Genomic DNA, 12,832 nt, shown 5'->3' with positions numbered 1-12,832 from the left:
AAAATTGGCTCAAATTGTTAGCGGACGCCATGTTGCGTTTGGAGAGCCCCTGTGTGCCCAAACATTGGAGCTCCCCCACAAGTGACCCCATTTTGGAAACTACACCCCCCAAGGCACCTATCTAGATTCATAGTGAGCACTTGGAACCCCAGGTGCTTCTCAAATTGATTCATAAAAATGAAAAAGTGTTTTTTTTTTTCACCTTTTCATTTTTACGAATCAATTTGTGAAGCACCTGGGGGTTCCAAGTGTTCACTATGCATCTAGAAAGGTGCCTTGGGGGGTCTAGTTTCCAAAATGGGGTCACTTGTGGGGGAGCTCCAAAGTTTGGGCACAGAGGGGCTCTCCAAACGCAACGTGGTGTCCGCTAACAATTTGAGCCGATTTTCCATTCAATTTGTTAGCGGATATCATGTTGCATTTGGAGAGTCCCTGTGTGCCCAAACATTGGAGCTCCCCCACAAGTGACCCCATTTTGGAAACTAGACCCCCCAAGGCACCTATCTAGATGCATAGTGAGCACTTGGAACCCCTAGGTGCTTCACAAATTGATTCGTAAAAATGAAAAAGTGTTTTTTTTTTCACTTTTTCATTTTTACGAATCAATTTGTGAAGCATCTGGGGGTTCCAAGTGCTCACTATGCATCTATAAAGGTGCCTTGGGGGGTCTAGTTTCCAAAATGGGGTCACTTGTGGGGGAGCTCCAAAGTTTGGGCACACAGGGGCTCTCCAAACACAACATGGAGTCCGCTAATTATTCAAGCAAATTTTACAATCAAAAAGTCAAATGGCGCTCCTTCCCTTCCGAGCCCTGCCGTGCGCCCAAACAGTGTTTTTTCCCCAAATATTGGGTATCTGCGTGCCCAGGGGAAATTGCACAACAAATTTTGGGGTCCATTTTTTCTTGTTACCCCTGTGAAAATAAAAAAAATTGGGTCTAAAGTAACATTTTTGTGAAAAAAGTTAAATGTTCATTTTTTTCTTCCACATTCAAAAAATTCCTGTGAAGCACCTGAAGGGTTAATAAAAGTCTTGAATGTGGTTTTGAGCACCTTGAGGGGTGCAGTTTTTAGAATGGTGTCACTTTTGGGTATTTTCTGTCATAAAGACCTCTCCAAGTGACTTCAAATGTGATGCGGTCCCTAAAAAAATGGTTTTGTAAATTTTGTTGGAAAAATGAGAAATCGCTGGTAAACTTTTAACCCTTATAGCTCCCTAACAAAAAAAAATTTTGGTTCCAAAATTGTGCTGATGTAAAGTAGACATGTGGGAAATGTTATTTATTAACTCTTTTGTGTGACATATCGCTCTGATTTCAGGGCTTAAAAATTAAAATTTTGAAAACTGCAAAATTTTCAAAATTTTCACCAAATTTCCGTTTTTTTCACAAATAAACGCAAGTGATATCAAAGAAATTTTTCCACAATCATGAAGTACAATATGTCACGAAAAAACAGTCTCAGAATCAGGGGGATCCGTTGAAGCTCCAGAGTAATTACCTCATAAAGTGATAGTGGTCAGAATTGTAAAAATTGGCCTGGTCATTAACGTGCAAACCACCCGCGGGGCTTAAGGGGTTAAACAAGCCGACCACCTTAACTACTCAGTAAACCAACTTTCCCCTGTCCCCTACTTCTAAATATTGTTCAGAATCTGCTCCCTACTCTTCATCTGTCTCCTCACCCTCCATGCACAAGATAACTGCACTCGATACTTGATTATTGCACTTATACATATGGGCTGATGACCAGATCATGCAGCTTTATATGAAAATCCCTGTTTATTATAATTGTCAGACCTGAAATAACAAGCACTTTGCACCTACTGTGTCCCCCCATTCCCTTGTAGAATGTAAGCGTGTGAGCGGCCGGACCCTCGCTCCTAATGTAACTGTTTAAACTGTCTTACCTTGTATTGAATTTATTGTCTGTACATGTCCCCGCTTAATTGTAAACTGCTGCGGAATATGTTGGCGCTATATAAATAAAACTTATTATTATTACTAGGAATTGGGTACAGTGTAGTGGTGAACGCAATAGTTTAGGATAGAAACAGTTAATGTGTTCAGCAATAGCTGCAGAGCAGGAGGAGCCGGGGTAGTTACCAGGAGGTTTAGTGACTGCAGCAGGGGAGTAACGGGGAAGTCTGCCCAGCAACCGAAGGAGGATTGGTGATTGGCCCAGTCAAAAGGGGAGGAGATTAGGCCAGGGCGGAGTAACGTTTTTTCCTGTCAGTTAGTTCTGAGGGAGGGATGTGACAGAGCAGTAGCTGGAGGTCCAGGGGGCACAGAAACCCGGTCCGACCAGCAGCAGAGGGACGTTAGTCAGGAACTCTAAAACGACTTTCCCTTAATGTTCGGGGCCTACGGTCCACAGGAGTCAGCAGAGTAACTTGTCTCAAAATCTTCCCAGAAGGGGAAGTCGGACGGGGAATAGTACAGAGGAAATGGAACGGGACTGTAAAAACTGCGAGGGTCTCAGAGGCCAAAGAGGTCGACTATGGAAGGGACATCTCAGGAGAAACAGACGGTGAATATTAACATATGCTGTGCAATGAACTGTGCACCTGGAAAAGGATGCGCCCAATACTGCGTGTTCCCTCATGGTGAAGTTGGACGGTTAAGTAAAGTTCTTTTTTATAAAATGGAGTGGAAGTCCCCTATCGTGTGTGCGGCGGTTACTGAAGAGGAAAAACCGAAGACGGCAGAGATCTGCGACCAAAACGTGAGTGTTCTGCACCACACGCACAGCACAGGAGAATGGGGACATTTGTCTTTGTCAGGGAGCCAGGGTGTAGGAACACAACAGTCCCTCGCCACTACTACCACCCTCACAAAAAATGCATAGGCCAGACTGTAATCCCAAGGAATCAAGAAGGTGTAGCTACAGGCACCACTGGCAGCATTGTGAGCGACAGCTGTAACTGCGCCCCGACACTGAGTGACGGTCGCTCTGTACTGATGCACTGCTGAGCCGGCTGTCAGTCTCAGTCCCGGGCGCAGTTACAGACGCCACTCAGTGCTGCGTACAGTGACTGTAGCTGCGTTAGCGCCTGCATGACTGAAAGCCGGCGGCTTCCGGGTGCCGCACACTCAGTACAGCGGCCGGGCACCTCCCTAATGCTATTAGCCAGCAGATTAACCCCATATGTGCATGTTACTGGTGATATCCAACCAGACAGGTTCCCTGTAAGGAACAATACACAATAAATGTAAATCATTACAAATCTGAGACCTCAGAGACGTGTAACATCTTATTCTGGTCGTGTCCGATAAGAAACTCCTTCTATTCCCCTCTAACATGTAGACTGTGAGCAGGGCCCTCTCTTATATTGTACCATACTGATACCGGGGGAGGGACGTCACCAGAGTAACCGCCCGGTGTGGGACGTCGGATCAGGGGACAGAGGACCCCATCAGTCACCAGAACAGGAGTCCTGAGACCCCAACAAGCTCAGGAGGAACGACCCTTCATAACCCTCATTACTGATCGGCCATTATGTCATGAAGCGATGAATCTTCCTAATATTTCTTCTGCTGTCGTCTTATGTGGCTTCATTGTCCTCCAAACACAATTGGAAATCTGCTGATTTATCCATAGAATCTAAAATCAAACGCTGCTGACAATCACTCTCCTGTGTGAGCGATGGGGGAGGGGAGCGGAGAAGACGAGACAGGGAGGGAGCGAGAACAGCAGCACAAGAGTCACATGTACAAGGCAAAAAAAGAGGAGAAAAGCCGAAAATGGGAGATTCATCATTACACGTCATCTACAGCGAACCTGGTGTAAGAGGCCGGAGCTCCTCCATCATCACCTCCTGGTACCGATCCTGGCGTCCTTCTAGATACTCCCACTCCTCCATGGAGAGATAGACAGCGACGTCCTGACACCTTATAGGAACCTGACAACAACGACACCGTCATCACCCAGAATCCTCCAGTGCTGTCCTGTATAATGTCCCGGCAGTCACCACTCCGGTCATCACCCAGAATCCTCCAGTGCTGTCCTGTATAATGTCCCAGCAGTCACCTCTCCGCTCATCACTCAGGATCCTCCAGTGCTGTCCTGTATAATGTCCCAGTAGTTACCTCTCCGTTCATCACCCAGAATCCTCCAGTGCTGTCCTGTATAATGTCCCAGTAGTCACCTCTCCGCTCATCACCCAGAATCCTCCAGTGCTGTCCTGTATAATGTCCCAGTAGTCACCGCCCCAGTCATCACCCAGAATCCTCCAGTGCTGTCCTGTATAATGTCCCAGCAGTCACCTCTCCGGTCATCACCCAGAATCCTCCAGTGCTGTGCTGTATAATGTCCCAGCAGTCACCTCTCCGGTCATCACCCAGAATCCTCCAGTGCTGTCCTGTATAATGTCTCAGCAGTCACCTCTCCGCTCATCACCCAGAATCCTCCAGTGCCATCCTGTATAATGTCCCAGCAGTCACCTCTCCGGTCATCACCCAGAATCCTCCAGTGCCGTCCTGTATAATGTCCCAGCAGTCACCTCTCCGCTCATCACTCAGAATCCTCCAGTGCTGTCCTGTATAATGTCCCAGCAGTCACCTCTCCGCTCATCACCCAGAATCCTCCAGTGCTGTACTGTATAATGTCCCAGCAGTCACCTCTCCAGTCATCACCCAGAATCCTCCAGTGCTGTCCTGTATAATGTCCCAGCAGTCACCTCTCCGGTCATCACCCAGAATCCTCCAGTGCTGTGCTGTATAATGTCCCAGCAGTCACCTCTCCGGTCATCACCCAGAATCCTTCAGTGCTGTCCTGTATAATGTCTCAGCAGTCACCTCTCCGCTCATCACCCAGAATCCTCCAGTGCCATCCTGTATAATGTCCCAGCAGTCACCTCTCCGGTCATCACCCAGAATCCTCCAGTGCCGTCCTGTATAATGTCCCAGCAGTCACCTCTCCGCTCATCACCCAGAATCCTCCAATGCTGTCCTGTATAATGTCCCAGCAGTCACCTCTCCGCTCAGCAGCTCAATCATCTTGTTGCTGAGCTCTAGGATCTTCTTCTTCCTCTCAAGTATCGGGGGGTGTGGGGGAGGCTCTGTGATGGGGCCCAGGCTCCGCCCTCCTGACTCCTGGAGATGGATGATGGGAGTCACACCCTCCCCCGGTGTCTTCCTCACTATTGTGTAATCCTGTGTATGGAGAGAGACACTTAGGGAGAAGAATTCCTTCCCGACTCAAGATCTGACAATCAGTAGAAATCCCGGGATCAATAACCGTCTCCAGTAATCTGGGGCCATAACCTGGAATATTATTACACTCAGGACAGACATCCAGGCCCCTCTACAGCTCTTATAGGGAATCCCCATGACAACTCCTCCTGGCAGAGAGCTGCACACAATCACTGCTCTTACAGTAAAGAATCCTTCTCTTCCTCTTCAGGATTTCCTCTTCCCGATGTCGGAGTTGTTACATAACACAATAAAGCTGATAGAAATGTAGAGGAGTTACCTCTCCGCTCAGCAGGGAGATGATCTCCAGGGTGAAGTGTAATAACCTTCTGGTGGTCTCGTCCTCGTCCATCCTCGGGGTCATTCAGGAGAAGGAGGGATGAGCAGTGGATCAGCTGGAGGGATCTCGTCCTGCTGGCGTCTTCATGATAAAGGAGAAGATGGAGATCACAGGGGACGATATAACGACAATCACTGAATTCTGCCCCAAATATCCGACATTTATCAGGAAGAATCTGGAGGAAAAGCCACAAACTCCACCGCGGCCTCCTCCACCGACCTGACCGTTCATTATCAGCCTCGTAGGAGGACGGTCACCATGGTAACTAAAGTGCCAGCGGGGGGCGGTCACTGTGGTAACTACAGCGCCAGCGGGGGACAGTCACCGTGGTAACTACAACGCCAGCGGGGGACGGTCAGCGTGGTAACTACACCTCCAGCAGAGGACGGTCACCGTGGTAACTACAGCGCCAGCGGGGGACGGTCACTGTGGTAACTACAGCGCCAGCGGGGGCGGTCACCGTGGTAACTACAGCTCCAGCGGAGTTCGGTCACCGTGGTAACTACACCGCCAGAAGAGGACTGTCACCATTGTTGTAACTACACCTCCAGCGGGGGGCGGTCACCGTGGTAACTCCACCTCCAGCGAAGGACGGTCACTGTGGTAACTACACCTCCAGCAGGGGACGGTCACTGTGGTAACTACACCTCCAGCGGGGGCGGTCACCGTGATAACTCCACCTCCAGCGGGGGCAGTCACCGTGGTAACTACAGCTCCAGGAGAGGATGGTCACCGTGGTAAATACACCTCCAGCGGGGGCGGTCACCGTGGTAACTACACCTCCAGCGGGGGCGGTCACCGTGGTAACAACACCTCCAGCGGGGGACGGTAATCGTGGTAACTACACCTCCAGCGGGGGACGGTCACCGTGGTAACTACAGCTCCAGCAGAGGACAGTCACCGTGGTAACTACACCGCCGGCGGAGGACGGTCACCGTGGTAACTACACCTCCAGCGGGGGCGGTCACCGTGGTAACTACACCTCCAGCGGGGGCGGTCACCATGGAAACTACACCTCCAGCGGGGGCGGTCACCGTGGTAACTACACCTCCAGCGGGGGCGGTCACCGTGGTAACTACACCTCCAGCGGGGGCGGTCACCGTGGTAACTACACCTCCAGCGGGGGCGGTCACCGTGGTAACTACACCTCCAGCGGGGGCGGTCACCGTGGTAACTACACCTCCAGCGGGGGCGGTCACCGTGGTAACTACACCTCCAGCGGGGGCGGTCACCGTGGTAACTACACCTCCAGCGGGGGCGGTCACCGTGGTAACTACACCTCCAGCGGGGGCGGTCACCGTGGTAACTACACCTCCAGCGGGGGCGGTCACCGTGGTAACTCCACCTCCAGCGGGGGACGGTCACCGTGGTAACTCCACCTCCAGCGGGGGACGGTCACCGTGGTAACTCCACCTCCAGCGGGGGACGGTCACCGTGGTAACTCCACCTCCAGCGGGGGACGGTCACCGTGATAACTCCACCTCCAGCGGGGGACGGTCACCGTGGTAACTACACCTCCAGCGGGGGCGGTCACCGTGGTAACTCCACCTCCAGCAGAGGACAGTCACCGTGGTAACTCCACCTCCAGCGGGGGCGGTCACCGTGGTAACTACACCTCCAGCGGGGGCGGTCACCGTGGTAACTACACCTCCAGCGGGGGATGGTCACCGTGGTAACTCCACCTCCAGCGGGGGATGGTCACCGTGGTAACTCCACCTCCAGCGGGGGCGGTCACCGTGGTAACTCCACCTCCAGCGGGGGCAGTCACCGTGGTAACTCCACCTCCAGCGGGGGCAGTCACCGTGGTAACTCCACCTCCAGCGGGGGACGGTCACCGTGATAACTCCACCTCCAGCGGGGGATGGTCACCGTGATAACTCCACCTCCAGCGGGGGCGGTCACCATGATAACTCCACCTCCAGCGGGGGACGGTCACCGTGATAACTCCACCTCCAGCGGGGGACGGTCACCGTGGTAACTCCACCTCCAGCGGGGGGCGGTCACCGTGGTAACTCCACCTCCAGCGGGGGCGGTCACCGTGATAACTCCACCTCCAGCGGGGGCGGTCACCGTGGTAACTCCACCTCCAGCGGGGGCGGTCACCGTGGTAACTCCACCTCCAGCGGGGCGGTCACCGTGGTAACTCCACCTCCAGCGGGGGACGGTCACCGTGGTAACTCCACCTCCAGCGGGGGCGGTCACCGTGGTAACTCCACCTCCAGCGGGGGCGGTCACCGTGGTAACTCCACCTCCAGTGGGGGCGGTCACCGTGGTAACTCCACCTCCAGCGGGGGCGGTCACCGTGGTAACTCCACCTCCAGCGGGGGCGGTCACCGTGGTAACTCCACCTCCAGCGGGGGCGGTCACCGTGGTAACTCCACCTCCAGCGGGGGCGGTCACCGTGGCAACTACACCTCCTGCGGAGGACGGTCACCGTGGTAACTCCACCTCCAGCGGAGGACGGTCACCGTGGTAACTCCACCTCCAGCGGAGGACGGTCACCGTGGTAACTCCACCTCCAGCGGAGGACGGTCACCGTGGTAACTCCACCTCCAGCGGAGGATGGTCACCGTGGTAACTCCACCTCCAGCGGAGGACGGTCACCGTGGTAACTCCACCTCCAGCGGAGGACGGTCACCGTGGTAACTCCACCTCCAGCGGGGGACGGTCACCGTGGTAACTCAACCTCCAGCGGGGGGCGGTCACCGTGGTAACTCCACCTCCAGCGGGGGCGGTCACCGTGGTAACTCCACCTCCAGCGGGGGACGGTCACCGTGGTAACTCCCACCTCCAGCGGGGGACGGTCACCGTGGTAACTCCACCTCCAGCGGGGGACGGTCACCGTGGTAACTCCACCTCCAGCGGGGGCGGTCACCGTGGTAACTCCACCTCCAGCGGGGGCGGTGAGGTGAGGAGGAGCCGCTGCACATCCCCCATACAACACTGAGGAGCCGCAGTCACATGGAGCAGGAGCCTCCACAGGAACAGCTCTGATCTCACCCCACACTCTCCTCTCACAGATTCACCACAAACCCTCCCTGTAATCTCACCGGAATGGCGGGAAGCGGAAACCTGCTGCTGGCTGATACCAGAGAGCAAGAGCTGCGCACAGCCAGGACGGACCTGCTGCACAGAGAGCGGGAGGAGCTGTGGTGACGTCACCGCCATGTTATCAGGGGGCGGGGCTCAGGAGAGAAGTGGTGAAGGACCTGTGGTGACGTCACCGCCATGTGATCAGGGGGCGGGGCTTCGGGTGGTGATTGGCTCCGCAGTGTTTCCTCACAGACTGTAATGATTCTATAAACTATAAAGTTATTATAATGGTGAAGGAGCTGTGATGAGGCTGCGGTCATGTGACAGTGATGACGTCCCCGCAGCTCCTCCCCCTCAGGGGTCATTGCCCCGCCCAGATCTGCAGATGATCCCGGCAGTCGCTCCTCCGGCTCCTCCTCCCTCTGACGTCACATAGTGGCCGCTTTCTCCAGTGATGAGGATTTCTCTGCTCCCGGAGGTTCTGTAAGTCCAGTAGTCTCATCAGGTCCACATCTATAGTAAGTTCATCTGTTTCCCCAGTCAGGGCTCGCTCTCACTTGTGATTAAATCAGATAAAACATCAGACTCCATTGTACCCATTTAGTCCTATGTTTCTGTGCTCAGTGCTGTTTTGTTTTCCAGCTCCGATCGGATCGCACGCACCCATCTAATATACAGGTGCGTGTGAAACATCGCGCTGCACTCAGATACCACCCGAGTGCAGTGCGATTCCCGCCAATGCCAGCAACAGAGGAGATGGAGATAGTGATTTCCCCGTCCCCTCCGCAGCCGTGCGAGAGGATCAGAGCATGGAGCACTGACATTCGGCTCCCGCTCGCAGCAGAGCAGCAGCGAGTGTCATTAGCATATCGCATCGGGGGGTCTCGTATCGCATACCGTACGCTAGTGGGACCCCGGCCTAAGAGATACGTCTGTGTCTTGTATAGCTGAGCGGAGTTGTACAGATACCTGTCTTTACGTAGGCTCAGGTTCTCCCGGGTGCGACTCAGCCTCAGCATCCTCCCGCGCCATCTCCTCCTCTCCATGTTGTTGTGCAGAGTTCTCGGCGCCATCTTGTGATGAGGATCTGGCGAAGTTTTCATATTTTATTTATTATTTTTTTTCTATTTTTTTAATTTTAAAATGTTTTATTAAAATGTTCTAATGCTGATAATTTAGTCGTCCGTTCAGATATTAAAATATTCACCCAATGAGAAATGAAAGCAATTCTAAATCCATAACCCTTCTATGACCTGATCACTGTCTACATACTGAAAAAACAATGAGTATACCGACATTATCACAACATAAGAGCCGAAGCCACAAATAGTAATGTGAAAGCTTCTTCCCCGGAATCCAATGTTGCTCTATCCATAAAAAACCTTCATCAAATCTCAACTTCATTCCTGACCCCGATCATTTCTATAACCATAGATGTGTTAGTGCACAATGCGGTATCTGCGCTCCAGCGAGACCACCGTGTCTGTACTGTCTGCAAGAAGAAAGAAGAGAAAGGGAACATTTGTCCCCCAGCTCTACTGACGGACTCACATTATACTCTAGATTCAGGCCTTTAGGAGACAGACGATTTACAGTCAATATCCAGAAGGCTTCCCTCCTTAATAACCTTCTCTTAATACCGCCTCCTCTCCTAGGAGCACTCACTTGTTCTATCACCTGGTATTTTGTCTCAGACAACGATATCTACGGACTTTCTCAAAATATCCACAAGTGAATTCAGGAGACGTGACTGGGAAAAGAATCCAAAAGGTGAGTCTCCTATGAACTTCATGCTGCAACTTTAATGGAATACTGTGGAGAAAAACGCCTATGGCGAGCACTGCGAGTCCATCTGCGCCCCACTCTGTTTTCAGAGGATGGGACTTTCTGCGATCAATTCGAGCAGATTAATAAGTGTTCCCTGGATTTAGTCTTGTTGACTGCTGATAGACTGCAGGCGGCAGATACAGATTTAAAAGTGGAGATTGCGAAAAATGTAAAATAAATAATATATAAATTAGGTCAATAATTTTTCCTTCCCATTTATGATATACAGAGGAGAATTAGAATGTGTTGTGGGTGAATGATGATATTTGTTTTTTAGACTTTGGTGCGTATAGTTAAATGGTACGATGATTATTATCTTACTTGTTTTAACTTCTGCTTTCTCACATCTCGCCTGCCCTTTAACACATTCTGTGCACTCTCTCCATATCCACCCCTCCCTTCTCCCCTCTCTCATGTATAACTCTGAGGCTCCACTGATATTTCTCACCCACTCCAAACCATCCACTACCTCCATACAGCACGCAAAACGTTCATACAAATCATTGCACCACCTGCTCTTTCTCATTTTTCTCCTCCTAGTCGCTGGCAACATCTCCCCCAACACTGGGCCTCCCTGCACTAGCATACACCACTCTCCTCCAGCTGCATATAGAAACCCTGCTAATCTTAGTAACATTCAGTGCATGCCCTCTCCTATTGCTTTCATTGTGCCCTCTGGAACGCACTGTCTGTGTGTAACAAACTAACTTACATTCACGATTTTTTCCTCTCTAATTCCCTTAACCTTCTGGCTTTTACAAAAATCTGGATCCAGCATTCAGACACCACCGCAGCTGCTGCTCTCTCATTTGGTGGGCTGAAATTTTCACTTACGGCCAGACCTGAGAATAGACAGGGTGGAGGTGTTGGTTTGCTCCTTTCACCACAATGTGCTTTCCAGGTCATCCCCCCAGTTCCCTCACTTATGTTTCCTTCCTTTGAAGTCCACACCATCAGACTCTTCAAACCCTTCTCACTGTGAGTGGCAGTTGTGTATCGCCCTCCAGGCTCCTCCCACCAGTTCCTGGATAACTTTGCCAACTGGCTTCTTCACTTTCTATCTTGTGACATCCCCACGCTCATCACAGGAGACTTTAACATCCCCATTGATGATCCCCTCTCCCAATCTGCCTCTCATCTACTTTCTCTAACCTCCTCATTCGGCCTCTCACAGGTTACTAATTCTCCTACACATGAAGACGGGAATACTCTGGACCTGGTTTTCTCCCGTCTCTGCTCGCTGCATGACTTTACTAACTCTCCTTTCCCGCTGTCGGACTACAACCTTCTTTCCTTCTCTGTCAAGAACTGTCTCCTCACCTGGGACACCCCCACTTACCACACTTCTAGGAATACACGTACCATTAATACCCAGCAGCTTATGGACAATCTCCACACATCTTCAGCCCCCATCTCCTCCCTCTTCTGTCCAAACTTGGCATTGTCACACTACAATAATACAGTGAAGAGCGCCCTAAATGAAGTAGCACCTTCTACACGCAGAAAGACCCAACGCAGACAACGGCAGCCCTGGCACACAATGCAAACACGCTTTCTTCAGCGTTGCTCAAGGTGCGCTGAGCGTCAGTGGAGAAAATCTCTTTTAGCAGAGGACTTCATCCACTATGAATTCATGCTCAAAACCTATAACTCTGCCCTTCATCTGGCCAAATAATCCTACTTCACCCCTGTCGTCACTGCTTTCTGGTTCTTCTATCCTTTAGTATACAGGCCCGGAGAGAATAAGACACAAGACAGGTAGTATGCGTCAACAGACTCTAACTTTATTACAAAGCATAGGGTTTATATACACCCTGGAGGAAGAAACAGATTTACCATATATGGTCCGATCATACAATTTAGCTGTGCAAAAAAAGACTGGTTTCTGTTCTCGTGATGCCTATGCTTGTGTTGAAACATTTAATCAGACACATTCTGATGACTAGCAAGGACACGTTAGTTTCTATTGATACAAGGAAGGAACATTTAGTTGTTGTTTTTGACCTAAGGTAACCGTCAGACTTATATAGCATAGATGGGGTCTTTGAACTTGGGGGACCTCATCTTCTGCTATAACACCCCCTCATCACTTCACTGTCCAACAATCCAAAATGACTTTTTGAAACCTTAAACTCCCTCCTGAAACCTAATGCACAGGCCCCCACCACCAACCTCAGCGGTGAGGATCTGGCCACTTATTTCCTAGAAAAAATCAACCACATCCATCAGGTCATTTTGGTCCAATCTCCTCAGTGCCTGGATCCCCTTCCCTGCCGCACTTCAAGCTCACTAGCCATCTTTGAGCCTGTTACAGAAGAAGAAGTTACCCAGCTCCTCACTTCTTCCCAACCTGCAACAGTGACCCCATTCCTTCACATCTGCAGTCTCTCTCCCCGGTGGTCACCACTCACCTGACTAAAATATTTAACCTCTCTCTTTCT

General features: G+C 51.2%; 1 protein-coding gene across 2 annotated transcripts in view; it reads right to left on the bottom strand.

Moving 5' to 3' along the window:
- Positions 1–12,832, bottom strand: part of LOC141220279 (uncharacterized) — a 43,575-nt gene that overhangs the window by 15,663 nt on the left and 15,080 nt on the right. Inside the window, exons 1-2 of one of the 2 annotated variants that reach the window (XM_073666239.1) lie at positions 4,973–5,065; positions 3,780–3,900 (exon numbers count right to left, since the gene is read on the bottom strand). The exons of the other annotated variant lie outside the window; for it this stretch is intronic. Coding sequence (XP_073522340.1) covers positions 3,780–3,900; positions 4,973–4,996 — 145 coding nt within the window. The 5' untranslated portion in view covers positions 4,997–5,065. Of the gene's footprint in view, positions 1–3,779; positions 3,901–4,972; positions 5,066–12,832 lie in introns of those variants that run through there. 2 annotated transcript variants of the gene reach the window in all.

The sequence above is a fragment of the Phyllobates terribilis genome, unplaced genomic scaffold (assembly GCF_046119375.1).
Source record: "Phyllobates terribilis strain yellow unplaced genomic scaffold, ASM4611937v1 Scaffold_279__1_contigs__length_2497574, whole genome shotgun sequence".
Lineage (NCBI taxonomy): Eukaryota > Metazoa > Chordata > Amphibia > Anura > Dendrobatidae > Phyllobates > Phyllobates terribilis.
Note: the sequence above shows the minus strand (reverse complement) of the source record. Positions and strands in the feature narration are given on the sequence as shown.